The 22,724-nt window shown below is 43.3% G+C and overlaps 1 protein-coding gene across 1 annotated transcript in view; it reads right to left on the bottom strand.

Moving 5' to 3' along the window:
- The window catches only part of cacna1bb (calcium channel, voltage-dependent, N type, alpha 1B subunit, b), a gene marked incomplete at both ends in the record, with an annotated part of 179,700 nt that overhangs the window by 78,164 nt on the left and 78,812 nt on the right, over positions 1–22,724 (bottom strand). Inside the window, 8 exons of the mRNA XM_080017276.1 lie at positions 4,017–4,148; positions 4,899–5,011; positions 5,881–5,993; positions 6,549–6,770; positions 10,096–10,185; positions 11,453–11,542; positions 12,169–12,284; positions 17,857–17,960. Coding sequence (XP_079873402.1) covers positions 4,017–4,148; positions 4,899–5,011; positions 5,881–5,993; positions 6,549–6,770; positions 10,096–10,185; positions 11,453–11,542; positions 12,169–12,284; positions 17,857–17,960 — 980 coding nt within the window. The remainder of the gene's footprint in view (positions 1–4,016; positions 4,149–4,898; positions 5,012–5,880; positions 5,994–6,548; positions 6,771–10,095; positions 10,186–11,452; positions 11,543–12,168; positions 12,285–17,856; positions 17,961–22,724) is intronic.

The raw sequence follows: 22,724 nt of genomic DNA, 5'->3' as shown, positions 1-22,724 counted from the left end.
GAGGGTAGATGTAGAGTAAAGGTAGTCTAGAGGGAGTTGGGGGTAGAGTATAGGTAGTCTAGAAGGTATTAGAGGTAGGGTAGAGGTAGTCTTGAGGGAGTTAGAGGTAGAGTAGAGGTAGTCTAGAGGGAGTTAGAGGAAGAGTAGAGGGAGTTAGAGGTGGAGTAGAGGCAGAGTTAAAGTAGAGGTAGGAAATTGGTAGGGTAGAGGTAGTTTAGAGTGAGGTAGAGTAGTGGAAGAGTAAAGTAGAGGTAAGTAGGAAGGGCGTAGGGAAAGAGTAGCGATGGGTTAGTAGAGGTAGTCTAAAGGGAGTTAGAGGTAGAGTAGAGGCAGTCTAGAGTGAGGTAGAGTAGTGGAAGAGTAAAGTAGAGGTAGAATGCAAGTAGAGTATAGGTGAATAGAGGAAGAGTTGAGGTAGTATAAAGGAATGTAGAGTAGAGGCAGTCTAGAGGGAGTTAGAGCTAGAGTAGAGTTAGTCCAGAGGGAGTTAGAGGTCAAGTAGAGGTTGAGTAGTGGAAGGGTAGCGGTAGAGTAAAGGTAGTCTAGAGGGAGTTGGGGGTAGAGTATAGGTAGTCTAGAGGTAGAGTAAAGGTAGTCTTGAGAAAGTTAGAGGTAGAGTAGAGGTAGTCTAGAGGGAGTTGGAGGTAGAGTAGAGGCAGTCTAGAGTGAGGTAGAGTAGTGGAAGAGTAAAGTAGAGGTAGAATGCAAGTAGAGTAGAGGTGAATAGAGGAATAGTTGAGGTAGTGTAAAGGGATGTAGAGTAGAGGCAGTCTAGAGGGAGTTAGAGCTAGAGTAGAGGTAGTCCAGAGGGAGTTAGAGGTCAAGTAGAGGTTGAGTAGTGGGAGGGTAGAGGTAGAGTAAAGGTAGTCTAGAGGGAGTTGGGGGTAGAGTATAGGTAGTCTAGAGGTAGAGTAAAGGTAGTCTTGAGGGAGTTAGAGGTAGAGTATAGGTAGAGTAGAAGTAGTCTAGAGGGAGTTAGAGGGAGAGTAGAGGTAGTCTAGAGGGAGTTAGAGGAGGAGTAGAGGTAGAGTGGAGGTAGTCTAGAGGGAGTTGGGGGTAGAGTATTGGTAGTCTAGAGGTAGAGTAGAGGTAGTCTAGACGGAGTTAGAAGTAGAGTAGAGGTAGAGTAGAGGTAGTCTAGACGGAGTTAGAAGTAGAGTAGAGGTAGTCTAGAGGGAGTTAGAGGTAGAGTGGAGATAGTCAAGAGTGAGTTCAAGGTAGAGTCGAGGTAGAGTAGAGGTAGTCTAGAGGGAGTTAGAGGTAGAGTAGAGGTAGTCTAGAGGGAGTTAGAGGTAGAGTAGAGGTAGTGTAGAGCATGTTAGATGTAGAGTAGAGGTAGAGATAGAGGTTGAGGTAGAGTAAAGCGTGAGTCAGAGAAGTGTAGAAGGACGTAGAGCTAGAGTAGACATATAGTAGAGTAGAGTTTGGTTAGCAGAGGTAGGTTAGGGTAGGGGCAGAGCAGAGGTAGGATAGGGGCAGAGGAGAGGTAGGGTAGGGGCAGAGGAGAGGTAGGGTAGGGGCAGAGGAGAGGTAGGGTAGGGGCAGAGCAGAGGTAGGATAGGGGCAGAGCAGAGGTAGGATAGGGGCAGAGCAGAGGTAGGATAGGGGCAGAGCAGAGGTAGGATAGGGGCAGAGGAGAGGTAGGGTAGGGGGAGAGGAGAGGTAGGGTAGGGGCAGAGGAGAGGTAGGGTAGGGGCAGAGCAGACGTAGGATAGGGGCAGAGCAGAGGTAGGATAGGGGCAGAGCAGAGGTAGGGTAGGGGCAGAGCAGACGTAGGATAGGGGCAGAGGAGAGGTAGACCTTTTCAAGACAACAGAAGGAAAATAATCCACTCAGACTGGAGGACGCGCTGTCCACGCCGGTTCTGACAAGAAAGGAGGTTTTTAGGAGGCGTTACAGTGGAGGTCCGTGGTGGCCGAGCCCGGTGTGGCCGGCTGGGAGCGCCATGCGGACGTCAAAGCCTTTTCACACTTGTCCATCACAGAACACCGGTGCGATCCTGACGAAGAGTGGTGGCCGACCGATTTAACGTGAGCTCGGTACCATAGCAACAACCCCGTCATCTATCCATCGCAAGCCGGCCAATGGGATAAGGGGCAGCCAGGGACGCCAAGGACATCATGGCAAGTAGACTGGACATTCCGTTGTAAAGGCTGATTAAAGCGTTTTTTTGGATGTTTGTAAAACATACTGGGAAATTAGATGTGAATATAAATGCATTTAAATGCATAGATGAACATGTATAATTGTCATATATAAATAGTTTTTTTTTATAAATGCACAGTGAAATGCAGGTATGAATATGTGTTCATTGATGTATTTGAGTAACAACAGCCCTCCAATGTCTGAGCATGTGTATGAATGTGTGTGCGTGTGTGTGTGCGTGTGCTTGTGTGCGTGCGTGTTTGGCGAGATGGCGCTCTGCCAGGGACTTTGATTAACCGCCGCTGTCCCAGGATCCCGGGGTGTCGTTGTTGGAAGACAAGACTCTCCCGCCGAGCTCAGCTAAATGCTACGTAGAGGCGCCTGTCAGAGCCACAGCGCTGAGCCAAGGAACACAGAGAGAGAGTGCACGGGAGTGTGCACGTGCCTTTGTTTGTGCGTGAGTAGGTGTGTGTGTCGAGTAGAGTGTTAGTGCGTGTGTGTCTAGTAGAGGGAGATTGAATAGAGGAGGGGGAGATTAGAGGTAGAGCAAAGTAAGGGTAGTGTAGAGGCAGAGAAGAGGTGGAGAGAGGTAAAGTATAGTCAAAGTAGATTAGAGCTAGACTAGAGGCAGAGTTAGATTGGAGGTATATTAGGTAAAGGGTATAGGTAGAGTAGAGGCAGAGTAGAGGTAGAGTTAGATTGGAGGTATATAAAGGGTAAAGGTAGAGTAGAGGCAGAGTAAAGGTAGAGTTAGATTGGAGGTATATAAAGGGTATAGGTAGAGTAGAGGCAGAGTTAGATTGGAGGTATATAAAGGGTATAGGTAAAGTAGAGGCAGAGTAGAGGTAGAGTTACATTGGGGGTATATTAGATAAAGGGTATAGGTACAGTAGAGGCAGAGTAGAGGTAGAGTTAGATTGGAGGTATATTAGATAAAGGGTATAGGTAGAGTAGAGGCAGAGTAGAGGTAGAGTTAGATTGGAGGTATATTAGATAAAGGGTATAGGTAGAGTAGAGGCAGAGTAGAGGTAGAGTTAGATTGGAGGTATATGAAGGGTATAGGTAGAGTAGAGTCAGAGTAGAGTTAGAGTGAGATTGGAGGTATATTAGATAAAAGGTATAAGTAGAGTAGAGGTAGGGAGGGGTAGAGTGGAGGGAGGTAGAGTAAGTAAGTAGAGGTAGGTTAAAGCTAGGTGGAATATACGTAGATAACAGGTAGAGTAAAGTTGAGGTTGATTTAAGGTAAAGGTAGGGAAGAGGTAGAATAGAAGTAGAGTAGACATATAAGTACAGTGGAGTAGAGTTACAGTAGGGGTGAGTTGAGGTAGGCAGATGTACAGGTAGAGTAGAGGTACACTAGATTTGAGGTGGAGCAGAGTAGAGGTAGAGTAGAGTAAGATAAGAGGTAGAGCAGAGTAGAGGTCGAGTCAAGGTAGATTAACGGTAGAGTAGAAGGAGGTAGAGGAAAGTAGGGTAGAGGTAGATTAGAGGTAAAGTAGGGAAGATGTAGAGTGGTGCTAGAGTAGAGGTAGGGTAGAGGTAGATTAGAGGTAGATTGAAAGTAGACGTGGAAGTACAGTGGAAGAGTAGAGGGAGGTAGATGTAGAGGTAGAGTAGGGGTAGAGTAACATAGGGGAAGGTAAATATATAGTAGGGGTAGACTAAGGGTATAGTAAAGGTAGAGTAGAGTATACTGGTAATAAATTAGACTAAATTCCATTCATCCTAAAGTTCGATCCTTTGATATATCACAAAGCAGGAAGCAGGAGCCATGGGAGGCGAGAAGTTTGGGAGGAGGGGAGGAGAAAGGGGTCAGAGGTCGGGGGTCGGAGGGCGAGGGCGAGACAGGACGGAGAGAATAGCATACGTACTGTCCTCCAAAGAGCTGCATGCCCAGCAGGGCGAAGACCACGATGAAGAGGAAGAGCAGGAAGAGCAAGCTGATGATGGACTTCATGGAGTTGAGCAGGGACACCACCAGGTTCCTCAAGGAGTTCCAGTATCTGAGGGGAGGGGGGGGGGGGGAGTACAAGAAAAGCAGCATTAAAGGAGTAGACCGCAAAGGATAAAGAAAAATTACATTTCGATGAAAATTGAATCCAGCGAAGATAAAAAAAAACGAATATCAACTGAATACAAAATTGGGATATATGTTATCTCGCAGTCTGAAAAAAACAGGGCACAAAATATTATATTCCCCAAAAAAAAGGAAAGACGACTAGTGAATGGGGTGATGATGCAAAACAAAATGTAAAAAAAAGAAGGAAAACCTATAAAAACCTATAAAAACCTATAAAAACGTTGAAAAAATATTTGAATCGAGCAAAATAAAAAAAAATCGAAAATATCAATTGAAGACGAGATTGTCATGCTTGACGTTGTCTTGCAGTCTGAGAAATAGTGCACAAAATATTTTATGAATAAAATAAAGAAATACAAGTATTAAAGGGGTAAAAAAAAATCCGTCCAAAAAGAAGAAAGAAAACCTACATTTTCTTAATATTTAACTCCACCAAATTAAAAATATAAATTGGAAACAAAATGAAAAAACTTAAATTAAAAATAGTGCACAAAAAAAAAATATACTAATCTTAAAAATGAGGAAATATAATTAAGACAGCCATTAAAAGCACGTTTTATCAAAGCCAGCAGAATCATGTTTAATCAGTATCAATTATTTAATTGTGGTTTGTTATTTTATTTAGTGCCCAGTGTATGTGTGTGTGTGTGTGTGTGTGTGTGTTCAAACTCACTTGGTGACCTTGAATATCCTGAGCAGCCGCAGGGCCCTCAGCACGCTGATGCCGAAGGAGGCCCCTGGTTTGATCATGTCCCAGATCACCTCACAAATACTCCCTATGATCACCTGGGGAGAGCGGAGGAGAGCGTGGTCACGGGGTGCGGCCCGGACCTCTGCCCCAGGTGCATTCTGGGAGATTGTCCTTTCAGACTATAGGGGATGCAAGGCTATTTATCTCCAACCTCAAATGTGCAGCGTGTGAAGCTCAAGGAGTAACCAGGAGTAAATAAAAAAAACTTAACCTGCCATACTGCAAAGTGTCCGAAAAATGGTCATGTCACATATCTCATATAAATATCTAAAATGAAGGTCAGATAAGAGAAGATAAAATAAAGATAAAGATAATGATAAGGTAAATGCTCAGGGCAAAGATTAAGTTGAATATAGGATGAGATTAAAATTAAACAGAATAAAGATAAGATAAGTTAAGGTAAAATATAATAAAGTAAAAGTAGGATATAGCTAAATATAATATAGGATAATAAAATATTAGGATATGATGAAATGAAGGTAAGACAATATAATATAATGATAAAGTTAAGATACAATAAATTAAGTTAAGATAAGAGAAAGATAGGATGAAATGAAGATACGATTGAATAAAGATAGGATAAGTTAAAGTAAACATAAAGAAAGTAAAATAAGTTAGGAGAGTTAAGTTAAATATAACATTGGAGAATACAAGATGAAGATGCGCCAAGGTGAAATAAATAAGATAAGGTAAGGTCAAGAAAAACACAAGGATATAAGACCACATAAAATAAATATATTTTTGATACAGATCAGATAAGATCAGATAAAATAAGACAAGATAAGATCAGATTGTTAAAATGTGCAGTATACACAATGGTCAAACAGCAGCAGCAGCAGCAGCATCATCCCCTAGTGGTCATTAAAAGGACTGAGTAATGTTAATTAAAAGCACAGTGCGTCACCCCAAAGTCGAAGCAGTTGAAGGAGGAGTGGAAGTAGTTCCTCACTCCCAGCCCGTACATCTTCAAGGTCATCTCCGTCAGGAACAAGCACAGGAACACAAACTCTGCCGTGTCTTGGTTTCCGTGGCAACAGAGTCAGAGACGAGGGCAGACGCACAGTGATGGGTAATAACACAGTAGTAATAACACATTAGTAACAACCATTAGTAATAACGTAAAAGTATTAACAGATTAGTAACAACCGTTAGTAATAACACCGTGGTACTAACACAGTAGTAATAACAGTGGTATTAACACGTTAGTAACAACTGTTAGAAATAACACGGTAGTAATAACACTGTTGTAATCACACAGTAGCAATAATGCAGGGGTAATAACACTGTAGTATTAACACAGTAGTAATAACACAGTAGCGTTACCACATAGTAATAACACAGCAGTACTGAAATAACGCAGTAGCAGTAACACAGTAGTAATAACACAGTAGTGTTAGCACGTAGCTATAACACAGTAGTAGTAACACAATAGTAGTAAGACAGTCGTAATAACACACTTGTAGCAACACAGTGGTAATAACACAGAAGTACTAGCGCAGCAGTATTAACACAGTAGTAACATGGTAGTACTTACACAGTAGCGGTAAGACCGTAGTAATAAGACAGACTCACAGAGGGCCCTGGTGAGCCAGTTGGGCTGGTCGTAGTGCACGATGGCCACGCACAGCGTGTTGAGCCCCACCAGGCACAGCACCACCCAGTAGAAGCTCTGCGCCTTCACCATGCGGCGGATGAAGAAGCGCATCCTCTTCTCCTTGCGGCGGAAGTAGGACGAGCCGTCCATCTTGGAGCTGCTCTTCACGCTGGTCCGGCCGAACGGAGAGCCGGGGGGAACTGACAACGAGAACATGTGATATTATTATTTGGTCATATTTGATATGTTTTCATGCGACTTGAGTTTGATGTATTACTTCAGGTGACGCATACTGAGCCTCGTATCAGATGTGTAATTGTGCTATCAATCAAAATAATGCATTGCAAGAAAACTTTGACAATATACAAAAAATAGAAAGAAAATTGGGACCATACAATCACTAATACACCTAAAATAAATGGCTACATCAAATGTACACTGTATAAAAAAAAAATAATATATATATATACTGTATATATACTGTGTATATATATATATATATAAATATATATATATACTGTGTATATATATATATATATATATAAACTGACTTTTATTTAATTTACATTTCAAGTGAAGAACATTGAGTCACATATGAAATGGGTATTTTTTGCCATCAATCATAATATTGAAATACGTTATACTGTATGCCATCATCTTCCATCCACCATCCTCATCCTCGTCCTCACTCTCACCATCGTCATCTTCATCTCCATCGTGTCTCTCTGCTACATCATCACCTTCACCTTTATCTCCATCATCATCATCATCATCATCACAATCATCTTCCTCATCCCCATCTTCACCACCAGCCTCCTCAACATCATCATCATATCCATCATTATCATCATCCCATCTCCCTCTCCATCATTGCCATCTCCATCATCATCAACACCATCACCTTCCACATCCACACCTGCATCATCACAATCATCATCATCATATCGTTCATTATCATCTTCATCATCCCCATCTCATCATCACCATCTCCATCACCTCCCTCATCACCATCCTCATCACCACCACCACATCATCATCATCATCTCCATCATTCGTATCAGCAACATCATCACTACCATCTTCCTCATCCTCACCCAAATCATCATCATATCCATTCACACAACCACTATTATCATCATCATATCCATCATTATCATCATCATCATCTTTATCATCATCCTCATCCTCTTTCTCACTCTCGCCATCTTCATCTCCATCATCTCTCAGCTACACCATCAGCCACACTCATCTTCATCATCTTCATATCCATAATCGTCATCATCATCATCATCACTATCACCTTCATCTCCATAATCTCTATCTTCAGCTACATCATCATCATCACCACCATCTTCCTCATATCCATCTGCATCATCTTCATCACGATCATAATCATCATCGTCATAATCATATCCATCATTATCATCATCATCATCATCATCTTCATCATCACCGTCCCCATCAGCATCATCATCTTCATCTCATCATTAACATCATCATCATCGTCGTCATCATCACCTTTTTCTTTATCTCCATCTCATCATCTCTATCATCAGCTGCATCATCTTCATCACCACCATCTTCCTCATATCCATCTGCATCATCTTCATCACCATCATAATCATCATCATCTTCATCTCCATCATTAGCATCATCATCATCATCGTCGTCATCATCACCTTTATCTTCATCTCCATCTCATCATCTCTATCATCAGCTGCATCATCATCATCACCTTCCTCATCCCCATCATCATCACCATCATCATATCCATCATTATCATCTTCATCATCCCCATATTCATCTCCATCATGTCTCTCTGCTACATCATCACCTTCACCTTTATCTCCATCATCATCATCATCATCATCACAATGTCCATCATCGCCATAATCTTCCTCATCCTCATCATCATCATCTCCATCATTATCTCTATCATTATCATCCTCATCAACAAAAAGGTGATTTTTACCTATATTAAAAAAAAAAAAATTCTTACTTTGTATATTTTGTATATATTTTTTTTATATTTGGTGATTTCTGTCCTGTATTTTCTGTCTTTTTCTGGATATTTGGCTTCTTTCGTAGAATTGAATTTTTTTTTTTTAAATGAATCACATTTAATAATTTCCTTGTCTGCAGTGAAACGCAGGGGTCCTCACCGTGACACGAGTCCTCACCTCCCACATGAAAATGCACCGAGCGGAATAAAGTGACTGGGACTGTGATTGTGACGGAGGTGACGGAGATGAGGGGCTGGAGATGAGAGAGGTTCCCGGTGCCGCAGCGACACCTGCGTGCGCGGTAAAACAGCCACGGGGGGAGAAGCAGCGTGAGAGCTCCCGTGTTCGGGCCGCAAAATGGATTCAATTATCACACTTATGCTCATTTCCAACCCACAGACAAGCAATTACGTATTTTCTTTGCCGGCCACGGTGCTGCGAATTCCATTGTGATATCTTGTTTTTTTTTGTTTTTTTTGTTTTTTTTTACGTCACATTCTAATTTGCTGCAGGTAATTATCTTGCTATTTTAATTTTACAGTCTAATAAAGAGCAACTAATTGTGCCGTGTTCCCCCCTCCAGGTAAAAGCGAGAGGAGCCGCTCATACCGAGGCGACATGAGGCGCGGCGCACTATTAACTTTATGCTGAATATCATATAATATAATATCATATAATGTGTTGTTGTGATGAGAGGAGACTCAGAGGAGGCAATTAGGAGAAGAGGAAGAAAACAACAAAAAAAGCATAACACGTCCCTCTCGATGGGTTATCTAACACTCCAAGTGCTATAATAGAACGCTTCATCACAAGTGGAAAATAAATCAGTTCATCCAGTAAGATGCAGAAGAAGGAGATGCAGATATCCATCCATCCATCCATCCATCCATCTATTTAATATACTGTATATGTACTGTATACCTGTATGTGTGACATTCAAATGTATACATATACTGCACATAAATACATACATATTATGTATGTATCTATGTGCAGTACATGTATACATTTGAAAGGTTTTTAGAGCTTTCGAAATAGAGGAGAAAATATATGAATAAAATGAAAAAGAATATGTAAATAAAATATAAAAAAACTGATCATAGGAAAAAAAAAAATTGAAAAATATATGATTATTATTATTAAAAAAAATGAACGACTTGGGAGAATGACAGGCAGACAGCCGGACAGACAGACATACAAAGAGACCAACAGACAGACAGACAGACAGACAGACAGAGAGGTGGGCAGACAGACAGACAGAGACAGACAGACGGAGGAGCAGGAAGGCAGACAGACAGACAGAGAGGCAGGAAGGCAGACAGACAGACAGACAGACAGAGACCGACAGACGGAGGGGCAGGAAGGCAGACAGACAGGCAGACAGGCAGGCAGACAGACAGACAGAGAGGCAGGAAGGCAGACAGACAGACGGACAGAGACCGACAGACGGAGGGGCAGGAAGGCAGACAGGCAGGCAGACAGGCAGTCAGGCAGACAGACAGACAGACAGACAGACACTCACCGACGGAGGAAAGGTCTGTGAATGGATCTTCTCCTTCCTCTGCGCTGATCAGGTCATTTTTGCCTTTCTTCACTTTCCCTCGTTTCAGCACTGCGCACACACACACACACACACACACACACACACACACACACACACACACACACACACACACACACACACACACACACACACACACACACACACACACACACACACACCTGTGATCCGCTGACGGACCACGCCTGCATTCCTACTCTCAAAACAACTGGAAGTCCATCACTTCGGACCAGCTCCCCGCAGAGGAGTCTTCTTCTCCCGGTTTCCAATTTCCACTTCATGTTGTGGTGATCAATACATTCTTACACAACAGCTGAAATACAGGGAATGTACTAATCCCTCCAATTAGTGTTTTCACATTCATATAGAATTTCAGAGACAGGGACAGGATTCGGGGAATGTGCTTCGGCCTCGTAGGCACGGGGAAGGCGTACATGAGAAAACAACAGCAAATCATAGAAAGTAAACATTTTATAAAAGGACAACACTCCCGTGCACTGTCTGAGCTTGCATTTGATCAGTCTGAGGACGGTGCTTTGACCGAAACATGGCTTCACCCATTGGACCCATATTTATTGCATATTATATATGCATAATAATATTTATTATTATTCTATTCTTATAGGTGGGAGTCTGCTGTTGTGTCATTTCCATTCAGCTTAGCAGGCAAAAATTCAAACCCACTGATTCTGATTGTCTCACACTGGGCGACGGACGAGCGTTGTCGCCGGGGAGTTGCATTTTTCCAAAATGTTTCTTTTGTCCTGAGGGAAGGCGACGAGGCCTCGTTCTCATTGAAAATGGATGAAGCCTCTGATCGCCTGCTTATCTGATTAGAGTTAGATGCCTGCGTACATATCAAACGCTGGACAATGGGACGCTGGATCTGAAACAATTATAATTTTTTTTAAATCAAACGTATCCACGACATTTAAAGACAAGAAATGCCCATTTGAGATCTTCCATTTCCATTAGTGGTTTCATTTGCATTCGTCTGCTTTTGCGTATAGTGTGAATAGTCGTGTGTGTGTGTGTGTGTGTTTGTGTGTGTGTGTGTGTGTGTGTTAGAGTACGTGTCCTATTGTACACCACAGAGTAACTAATCCAATCAGAGCGACGCTCTAACTCCCTCTAATTAACCCCGTCTTCCACACCAGCCCTAATTGGCCGAGATTACAGGCCTTGTAATGAGAGGGTGAGAGGAGGGGGAGGCAAGAGAGAGAAAGAGAGGGAGAGAGAGAGAGAGAGAAAGAAAAAGTACCCATTGGGGTACTATTGCCAAGCCGGTGACATCCCATCCCAGATTTTTTTTTGTTACCTGGGACGTTCTGTTTCTTCTTGTACCACGCACCGTCCAGAGGGGACTTCTCCTCCGCATGCTCGTCCTCCTCCTCCAGCAACACCTCCTCTGGAGAAGGGATGGAGAGAGAGAGAGAGAAATGTTGGATTAGATGGATGGTGGGTAGGTAGCGTAAATAGATAGGCATCTAAGTCCATAAATAGGTGACTACATACTGCAAGTGGGTAACTAGGAAGGGAGAGAGATGGGTTGGAAGTAGGTAGGTAGGCAGGCAGGTAGATTGGTAGGTAGGCGGTAGGTTGGTAAAGCGGTTTGTATGTAAATAGGTTGTGGGTTTGTCAGTAGGTAGGTAAGTAGGTAGGTTGGTCGGTTTGTGGCTGGGCAAGTATAAGTAAGTAGGTCAGTTGGTAGGTATGTATGTGGATCGGTAGGTACATAGGTGTGTAGGTAGACTGGTAGGTGGGAAATAGGTATGTAGGTAGGTAGGTAAATGGGAGGGTAGGTACAGTAGTAGGTAGTTGGTAGGTAGATATGTAGGTGGGAAAATAAGTATATAGGTAGGTAGGCAGGTAGGTAGATAGATAGTTGGTAGGTGGGAAAATAGGTATGTTGGTAGGTATGTAGTTGGTAGGTCGGTCGGTCGGTCGGTTGTTAGGTAGGCAGGCAGGTAAGTAGGACGGTAGGTGCAGCAGATAGGTAGTTGGGTAGACAGACAGACAGACCGACGGACAGACCTGCTTTGCAGATCCACTCCAGGTAGCCCGTCAGCTCCCTCTCTATCTGCTGCTGCCTGCGGAGCTTCAGGAACTCCTGCCTCTTCTCCACACGCTCTCTCTCTTTGGCAAACTCTCTGTGGAGACGCACACGTGCACGGCCACGTTGCACCTCATGCATTACTGTGACATATTGAACAATAAATCCTAAAGCTTATATGCACTTGATCACACATGGCAGACACTTGGCGTTACCACCATGAACTGTATGCAATCCTCAAATCAGTGATACATAATAGCCAGATACTGTATGCAGTATATATAAACATAGATAATCTATACTGTATGTTTGGCTATTCTTTTTATTATTAAGCTTTGCAGCAAGGCACCAATCCTTAAATGTATATGAAAATGAGCTTGCCCAAATGAACAGATTCTGATTCTGACTCTGAGGTTGGCTATTATGTTGGGTTTAGTAATTATTGTGCATGATCTCCTGGTGCGTTGCAAAGACATTTCACTGCGTATTTGTATGAACGTATGTATATGTATGTGACAAATAAACCTCTTGAGTCTTGAATCTTTAATCACATATCATGGCTATAACAAAATGCGCTGCTTTTTAAAAAAGGAATTGTTCTTCTTTAGGGTCAAATTTGAGCAAATGTGATGAAACATCATTGATTACACGGAAATAATGCGATCCATCGTGAAAAGGGATTCAAACAATGCATATTTAAATGTGTTCATTGTGGATTTATTCTTGGGTTTTCTGAGAAAAAGAAACAAACACTTGCCGTTACATTATGACCACAAAAAAAATAAAGACATAGTTTACTAATTGTTTTTAAAATCATACTTTAATATTTTTACAGCTCTAATGAAAACTATCGGGGGAAAAGAGTCACTTTGATCGAAGGACACCGCAACGTCGGCTCCTACAGCGACCAGATCAAAAATGAAAAAAAAAAAAAAATCAAAATTTCGACTAAAAGCCCGTAAGTCACAAATACTTCTAGAAAGGGTCACTCCATGCAAAACGAGCAGTACAGGCTACGGGCAAAGACACATTAAAAGACAAGAGCAAAAGGAAAAAGACAGAATAAAGGAGAATCAAGGTTGTAGACGGACGCTGCCTAATTGGGGGGGGGGGTGCACATGTTCAAAAAGGCCTTTAAATTTTATTGCATCTGAAATTTATCTCAAGTTCTGCTTGTCCACTAGTTTCCAGCAATGTTGCTTTCTGTCCATCTGCCGCTAGAAACAAAAAGAATATATAGAATCTAAGAGACAGTCTCAGCCCATTACTGCCAAATTCAGGCTTTTCCACTCACAGACGGTTTCTTTTGGAGAACGACCGACAAAAGCCCAAGATCACAGACAGAGCCGGGCCCGCTCCCGGGAGCCATGATCACAGCGTGTGAACTGTTCAAAGACGGGATTCAAGAGATCGTCCGGCCCCTCGCCGATGCGTCGCAGACAGCCAATGATAAGGCAGGACACGGGGCGAGGGGAAGCCAGGGGGGAGGGGAGGAAAATAGAAGTGATTATGGAATGCATGTAAGGTACATTTAAATAAAGGAATATTAGGTATTTTTGTTGCACTGCACTATTTGGGACTTTGTTTATTATATTAATAATAATAATAATAATAATAACAAATATAATAATGATTATAATAATGATAAAAAATAGTATTATTCATAATAATAATAATAATAATAATAATAATAATTATTATTATTATTATTATTATTATTATTATAATAGTAATAATATACCTCCAACTCTCTGAGGTTATTAATCAATGTCTCCCCAACCACTTCTGATGCAAACCCAATGCAATACCCTTAATGTGCTTTTTTTCCCTTTTGTCGGCACAAATTAAATGAGTAATTTAAATTTAGATGAGTAATTCAATTAAGTAATTTCCCCCTGGGATTATTAAAGCATTTCTGATTCTGATTCTGAGTGCAACTACAACAGCAAGAAACAACAACAGCAAACTGTTCTTCATTATAAGGCTCATTAAGGTCTATTTTTGACTTTTGGCGAAGTCACATGGAAAAATATCCAAGTCTCCTCAAGTCTGGCACCCGCCGGGTGTAGGATCATGTAGTGTGAACACACCTGTCTGGGACGTAGGGTGTAGTTTGAACACCGCTACGTCTGCCATGCCAAATAAATGAAGGAAAAGGATCATGTAGTGTGAAAACCCCCATCCGGGACGCACGGCGCAATTTGAACGCCGCTACAAAAACATTGAAGAGGGAGGACTGGGATAGTGCCCCAGCAACACCCCGGTGACGCCGGGACGTCGATGGGACGTCATGTCGTCCGGGGTCGCCGGACGACGCATTTCTCGGCGCCCCGCCCCTCTCGGCCTTCTCCTCTGACGGCCGCTGAGCGCGTCCTGTCTTCGGTTCCGCAGCGGAAGCGGAAACAGGGAATAAGGGGCGAGGCGGCAAATCCACGTTGGCGTTTTTTTTTTTTATCGAAACGGCTGCGATGACAGAACGGCTTTCCGGCCGGTTTTGTCTCCTCTCCCACACTCCTCGGACCGTGGACTCACTCATGTGTTCAGTACGCGTTTTATTCCCCTTCCTGTGCCGCAAAATGGAGTCGTGGGTCGACGGGCGAACCCGGAGTCGGGACGCGGGGGCGGGGGGAGACTCTAACGAGGAGTTAACGAAGGAAAATGCAGTTTAGCGGAATCACTCACATGAGCGAGCGCTGAGTCACGGCGGGGGGCCGGCGGAAGCGGGTTCGGATGGGCTGCTCGTTAAGACGGAGGCGGCCGCTCCTCTCCGCATATTTACAAAGCCATTTGTGCACGTGGGGGGTAATGTGGTTATGGTAATTCCCTTCTGGAAATCACCCATCTTCAAGACGGGAAGAGCCTCCCCCCCGGGGATGGGGGGGGGGGGGGGAGGCTCTCAGAGCAGAGATTGCACGTGCAGAGGAAAAAAAATGACGCGCACCCAGAACAACCCCTGCACCTGTGCGCGGAGCAACTTCACGGGTCGGGTTTTTGGACGTCTGTGAACCAAAGAGCACAACCTTTTGTCTGAGAAACCGAAAAACAACAACAACAAAAAAATGACATTGGTTGTCATGCTGGGGACTGGTGAATTTCTCTACAGACAATTAGCTTTCAACAAAAAACGCTTGACGGTCTGAAAAAAGTACAAATAAAATCCACATAAAGATAAAAAGTGAAATGAAATAAAAGCAGACAAATTCACTTTCAGCCACATCTTCGACTGAGGGGGCGTGGTCTTTCCCTAATTAATATTCATGAGCCGCTCTTTCACCGCCAGGTACAAATTTGGTTACTAGCGTCAACTACGGGTGACCACAACACACACTGCCCTACTACACAATACCACGACACATACTGCCCTACTACACTGTACCATGACACACTGCCATACTACACAGTGCAACGACACACACTGCCCTACTACACAGTACCACGACACATACTGCCCCACTCCACAGTACCACAACACACATTGCCCTACTGCACAGTACCACGACACACACTGCCACACTACACAGTACCACGACACGCACTGCCACACTCCACAGTACCACTTACAGCCGGGGTGACTAAGTGAGTGAGTAAGTAAGTAAGTAAGTGAGTGAGTGAGTCACCCCCTGCATCCCAAACGGAAACCAAGGCTCCAATAAGCTTCACGCAAATGTGAATAGACTGTGTTCTGTTTTGCTGCATAAGTTGCATTGTTAACATAGGAAAATCTTCACGTGCAATAAAATGTACAAATGTGCCTGTGTATTGATGATGTATGACGGCTGTAATGATGAACAGACGAGTGCCTATTATTTTGATTTATTTTAATGAGGCTGGGTGTATAAAACTGAAAATATTAATAAGTGTGTTATTAAAACTATGCCTCAAGTTTTATTCATGAGATATTTTATTAGTTGGCCAATGTCACTCCAAAATTGAATGGAAGAGCTTAGGGGGGCAATTTGAAAAGCAGGGTGTGGGAGTGAGCGAGTGAGTGAGGGGGTGAGGGCATTATTTCAAGCGAAATAACTTTTTATTCAGTCAATGCAAGGTTCTCAAATAACATTAGTGCCTGTGCGATGCCACCAGTTCCGTATGGGCCTCCTTGGTGGCTGCACGGGCCTGCCCAGTGAATACTCCCACCGGGACAATGAGTGCACGGTGGCTCAGTGCCACTGGCTCCGTACGGGCCACGTTTGAGGCTACACTCCAGCACCAACTACCGGCTAATTCCACTGGCACTGCTAACGCACGTCCAGTGCCACCAGCTCCTCATGGGCCTACTTGGTGGCTACCATCCATCCTTACTATCATGACATCAATGAACTACCCCCCCTAGCTTTCAGATGTTTCAGACCAAATCCTTCAGAGCTGATCCCAGAGAACGGCCTCGAATACCAAAGTTGAACCGCTTCTCCTTCTCCGCACATCCTCCAACCGAAGTGTTAACTCAAAAAAATGCCCAATTCGTTCCCTCTGCGAATACAGCACCCTGTCAGGCATCAAGGGAGAGTACACAATTGTAGAAGCTGCGGAGGCGCTTGCCAACATCTGCCAACAACAGAGTTCCTCCTGTACAAAGCCAAACGTTCTATTTTCTCTGCTTATAGCCTCTATGTGCTTGCCTTCAACTACAAACACCAGACCCTTAAGAAGGGCTACACTTAAGGGCTAGACTAAACCTACGACTTGACAAAATGTGATGCACCTTCACCTACCCTTTGATTGAGGTCTCACGGAGCTGGAAGCCCATCATAGGTCGCACAAAGGCAAAACTTAATATGACCATAATTTGACCATGCAACTGCCCTTAGATCGCCCGCCAGCTTCCCCCCCAAGTGTTGAATCGGATCAACCACCATTTGCCCTCTGTCTGACAATGTACCCCTGCTCCAAGGTCTCCGTTCATTATCTGACCCGAACCCCGCCCATCTCCGAACCTGCCCTGCTATGTCATTATGTCCAAGCGATTGCTGGGCACGCTGGACTGCTGCCCGTTTCTTCCTCGCCTCGACACGCGCAGCCGGAATCACAACGTCCTCGGACTCAGAGTCATTCGTGACCTCGCGCCTTAGCACACTTGAATTCCTCCGTCAGGCTGGAAGTGTCTCAAATCTCTTTACCAAAAAGGGTTACACTCTATGGACATGGTGGCGCGCCATACCTCTTCCTAATTGACCCGCCTATCAACTTCTCTAATTTCTCTATGTCTGTGAAAGCAATCTCATAAACTGCCATGAGCCACATTACACCCCCAAACTGCAGGCACCACAATTTCAATTTCCCAGGCAATAATGGGAATAATAACGGCATATCAATGCATTCTCTGCCTCGCACAATGCTCTTTATCAACTCACAGCCTTGCTCCCTATCACTCAGAGTGGAGCTACACCTACCTCCCATACCTGGACTCTGACCAGGTTTATAATTTAACTCCACACAGGAATATGGAATTTATCCTGATCCATTCTTCCCATTCCAACAATCAACAAACTGCACGATTTTCTAGGTTTGACCTTCATGCTGGTTCATTTTAGATTATCACTCCACTCAGCTCATAGCCTTCACGTGCATGGTAATAGATAGATAGATAGATAGATAGTTAGATAGATAGATAGATAGTTAGATAGATAGATAGATAGTTTTATTGTTTATTTTCTTTGCAGATGACTCACCCCGACAGGACACCAAGCACCAGGTTGAGCATGAAGAACGACCCGATGATGATCAAGGGAACGAAGTAGAGCCAGTTCCAGGTGTTTCCCACCACATCGTTGGTCTGGGAGTTAAAAAGACAAGACGAGAAAACATGACAAAACCAGTTTAAAAACGGAATAAAACGGGATAAAATTCACTCGCAAGTAGTTAGTTCTATATAGGATTTTTTTATTTCATTATGAATTGCTTTTTAGCAGTGGAAGAAGTATTCAGACTTTTTTTACTTAAAATAAAAAAAATAAAACCCAAAAAACAAAAGTGAAAACAACCTGACGCAAAATTACTCTTTTGTTCTAAATGAATAAGCACCCAGATTAAATTGTTATGGTCATTGTTCGGAATGTCGTCTGGATCCTTTCTTTGAAATGTAGTGGAGTTTGGAAAAGTCTTAAGTCTCCAAAAAATGAAGATAGTTTGGGGGTAAGTAGAGGGCGGAGCACCGTCCGTGTGAGTTATACTTAAAAAAACGACCGTTCACACAAGGGAACATTAGTACAAGCCTAAACACCCGATCCGTCCTCCCACCTCAATTTTGACTAATAACGTGTTTTCACTCAACCCCGATTTGTGAGCAAAGAGCGCCTCCGAGTCGAATTTCCCAATTCCATTAGGGGGGCGGCGCCTTAAAAAGTCAACACGCCCACTCCATTCTCCATGTGCAACGTGTTCCATCTCGGTCCCCGTCCGGTTGAATAACAATATGCAACACGTTGCACATGGCGAATGTGATGGAGGGAGCGTTTGAGATCCGAAAATCTAGAGGCGTCCTGTTGTGTCACGCAAAACGCAGCGGGACGAGGGAGACGGGCGACGGCCTTGTCGCAATAGCCGCGAGCGCCGCGGTTTCCGCCGATAAAGGCTCGTTTGGGCCGGACCAATCATGAGGCGTTTCGGAACGCGCCCCCCCCCCCCGTGAATATTCCACGTCTTGCGAGAAAGTAAATGCGCTGGTCGTCGCCGGTCTTTCTCTTCTCCTTTTTCCTTTCCTTTCCCGTCGAAATAAAGTGGTTTATTCTGGAATATTCCACTCGTTAAAACACTACAGTTATTCTCCCGCCGTGATTACATAAAATAACGTGGGGAAAGGAGTCATTGTCTCCTCTTTCTCCCGCTAAAACCACACAGCGGCGCCCGCTTAAATATGGCTGTTATTTGGGCTGATATTATTCCATTTTATCCAAACTTGACAACTGCTATTCATATACAAAGATAAAATAAACCCCCAAAAAGCCTGCTCAGCTCTGCTCTGCCTCGGCGCGTCTAATGGTCCCCACCCATCAGCAGCAGCAGTCACAGGTCGTGTAATGGATGATAAAAATAAAGCTTTTGTGCCTGAGGTGGGAAAATGTTTTTCTGGGAAGTTGAACATGTAAATGACGAAATGTCTTAAAATGTCTGACATTTTCTGAAAATAGAAAGGACAAATTGCACCCATCTCATGGAATATCTATCCATCTATCTATCTATCTATCTATCTATCCACCCATTTATCTATCTATCTACGCACACAACAAATAAAACCATAGTTTAATTCATTAGCTAATAATTAGCAGTAAATAACAGTAAATAACATGTTTATTTCATAAACATAACAAATAATTGATTTAAAGCAGTTTTCTCTATCTATTATATATATAATATATCTTCACGTGCAATGATATTATATATATCTATATATAATATCATAATTGACCAATTTATTTTGACTCGAGCGCCCCTGAAGCCATAAAGACCTACGACGCTCATTTCCAGCTCCTATATTTTTATTCCGGGACATTCATTCATTCCTATGCAAAAGTTTCATACACCAATATATAGAAAGACGTTGGATGTTGCTATTGGATATTCATTATCAATAAATCTGCAATTGTATTAATAAATTATGCGTATAAAAAGAAAATATATAACAGAAATAAGAAAAAACAAAAAATCAATCTTCTCTTTTCAAACACCAAATAAAGGTTTGTGTCTGTGCTTTAGCACCTTTCCATTCGGAGAAAATGGAAAAGGCAAGTTTAGGAAAAAATAAATAAGAAAGTCGCAAGATCAGATAGAGTGTTGTGGCCGACGGGACAGTGAAGCCTGATGCTCGACGCGAGACCTTCAGACGCAGCTTGGATTCGGTGTAAAGCCGACATGACGGGTCGGAGCGCTACCACATGGAGGCTGTAATGTGACGGAAGGTGGAGGACGGGGCTGAATCAGCAGGAGGAGGAGGAGGAGGAGGAGGAGGACCAACTGTATTATGCTTCACCCCGGCAAACTCATCAGTCAGTACACACACACACACACACACACATTTTTATGTATACAGATAATGTACATACACACCTTGACACACATTTACACACCTTCACATACAGTGCACACACACACACACACACACACACACATGCATGCACACAAATTTGGGTTTTTGTTGTTTATAGGGACGTTTTTTCCAAACCATTTGTTTTTCTTTTATACATACATACTGTACACACCATTGCACACATTAACACAACTTTACACACACGCAAGCGCACTCACTCACACACACACACACACACACACACACACACACACACCGCAGAGTAGATATTGATCCCCCTCATAGAAACCCAGCAGATCAGCCTGCTGTGACAAGGACAAGGACAAAATCAAAGTCATGTAAAATGACATCTGATGTCACAGCCGATGGCTCTAACATTGAAATCACAAAGTTTTGGCGTTGGGTAAAACAAACGACGGATTTGATCAGTTCAGTTCCTATAAACTGTTTCACGCACGCTGACGTCAATCTACTCCATCGACATAAACAAAATATAAAACAAAATAAACAAATGGCTGCTGGAGCCTATGAGGAAACTGCGGTTCGGCTTCGACTCAGTGGAAGTCAATGCAAAAAGAGAACGTTTCTCGCTAGAAATACAAAGTCATGACACTGAATATTTATACTGTCTATGATCACCCCAATATGTGAATTTGACTTTAACCCACTGAAAATCCCCATGGGAAAGGAATATGAGAGAGAGAGAGAGAGAGAGAGAGAGAGAGAGAGAGAGAGAGAGAGCGAGAGAGAGAGAGAGAGAGAGAGAGAGAGAGATTAACTCGTTTCGGTTTTGGAGTACATTAGAACCAACAGCAGTTTTGATGTTACTGGGTTTTTTTGGCACTTGGCACCAAATCACACCCCGTCAGCCTCCCAATCCAACACACCGAGGAGTGTTTGAAATTCCACAGGGACCCATAGCTTTCAAGGGTAAAGTGCTGCTGTAGCATCGCGATAAAGAGGAGACGGAGAGGAGTGTGTGCGTGTGCGTGTGTGTGTCGGGAGGGGGGTGATGCAGGAGCGGGGAAAAAACAAGACAAAAAAAATCAAAACAAAAAATAAAGGAGGGGAGAGGACAGGGTTACCCGTGTTATCGGAGAGACATCCATCATGGTGACTTCCCACGTCTCCTCATCCTTTTACTTCCTTTGCAACAAAGTTATATAAAATATAACGCCACCGCCATTAGACAATCATACTGTATCAGTATGTCATCTCTATGCTTAGGTATGTGTGTGTGTGTGTGTGGCATAATGTGCAAAGGTGAAGGAGAGGAGTAAGTGTGTGTGTGTGTGTTAGTGTGCAAAATTTTTGGACTTGGTGTGTTTCCATCTACTGCCCTGTGTGTGTGTGTGTGTGTGTGTGTGTGTGTGTGTGTGTGTGTGTGTGTGTGTGTGTGTGTGTGTGTGTGTGTGTGTGTGTGTGATATGTGCGAAAGTTATGACTTGGTTGTGTTTCCATCTACTGCCTTGCATGCGTGTGTGTGGGGCATATGTGCAAAAGTTTTGTATTTGATGTTTTACCATTTACTGCCCTGCGTGTGTGTGCGTGTGTGTGTGTGTGTGTGTGTGTCTGTATGCGTGTGTGTGTGTGTGTGCGCAAAAGTTTGGACTTGGTGTGTTTCTATCTCCTGCCGTGTGTGTGTGTGTGTGTGTGTGTGTGTGTGTATGTGTGTGTGTGTGGCATCAGGAAGGTCTGGCTCCCCAACTGGGCCGACAAAATAAGGGCGTGGAAGCATGTGGCGCCGTCGAGTTGTCTGACAGAACTACCTCCGCAAGCTATGCCTCATTTTTGCTGCTGTAACGCCTGAATTTCCCCCGGGGGGAATATTATCTTATCTTATCCTTTCCTATCTTATCTTACATACATACATGCACACGGATCCAAATGCCCGTGATCCAAACACAGCTTGGCTACTGTCGCCCCAATTAGACCCGCACGTTCAAAGAGAGAGGGGGGGGATGATGATTCATTTGTACCCAGCCAACGAGCACATGGACGGGGCTGAGCGCTGTGCCACGCTCCCTGCACCGCCTCGTTCACCTTAACGGCCTCCATCTCTTCCGAGGCCCTGACGTCGGCTGTGATGGCCCCGACAGAGCATGCGTGCACACACCGACGCACACACACGCACAAACATAATACAGCAAAAATATCATCACGACGGTGGGTAAGTTCAATCAGGTGCCTCACGCGTGCAGCCGAAAAATTGGAAATTGGAAGTAAAGTACACATGGGTCCTCAAGTTGGGTCAAAAATCAAAAATATTAGACTCGATTTTAGAAGTCTTAGGTATTCACAAAAGTAACTGGATTACATTTTAAAAAAAAAGTTTAATAATAAATCTTATTATTATTATTATTATTATTGTTATTCAAGGCTCCAAGCTGGGTTGAGAAAAATAAACAAAAAAATCGATCTACTGTATCTATCTATCTATCTATCTATCTATCTGGTACTAATATTTTTCGTTCTCTAACCGGTTTAGGGACAGAATTATTTAATTATTATTAT

The sequence above is a fragment of the Zeus faber genome (genome assembly GCF_960531495.2).
Source record: "Zeus faber genome assembly, chromosome: 17".
In the NCBI taxonomy this organism is placed as follows: domain Eukaryota; kingdom Metazoa; phylum Chordata; class Actinopteri; order Zeiformes; family Zeidae; genus Zeus; species Zeus faber.
The sequence above is the reverse complement of the archived record's forward strand: the minus strand, read 5'-3'. Positions and strand labels throughout refer to the sequence as shown.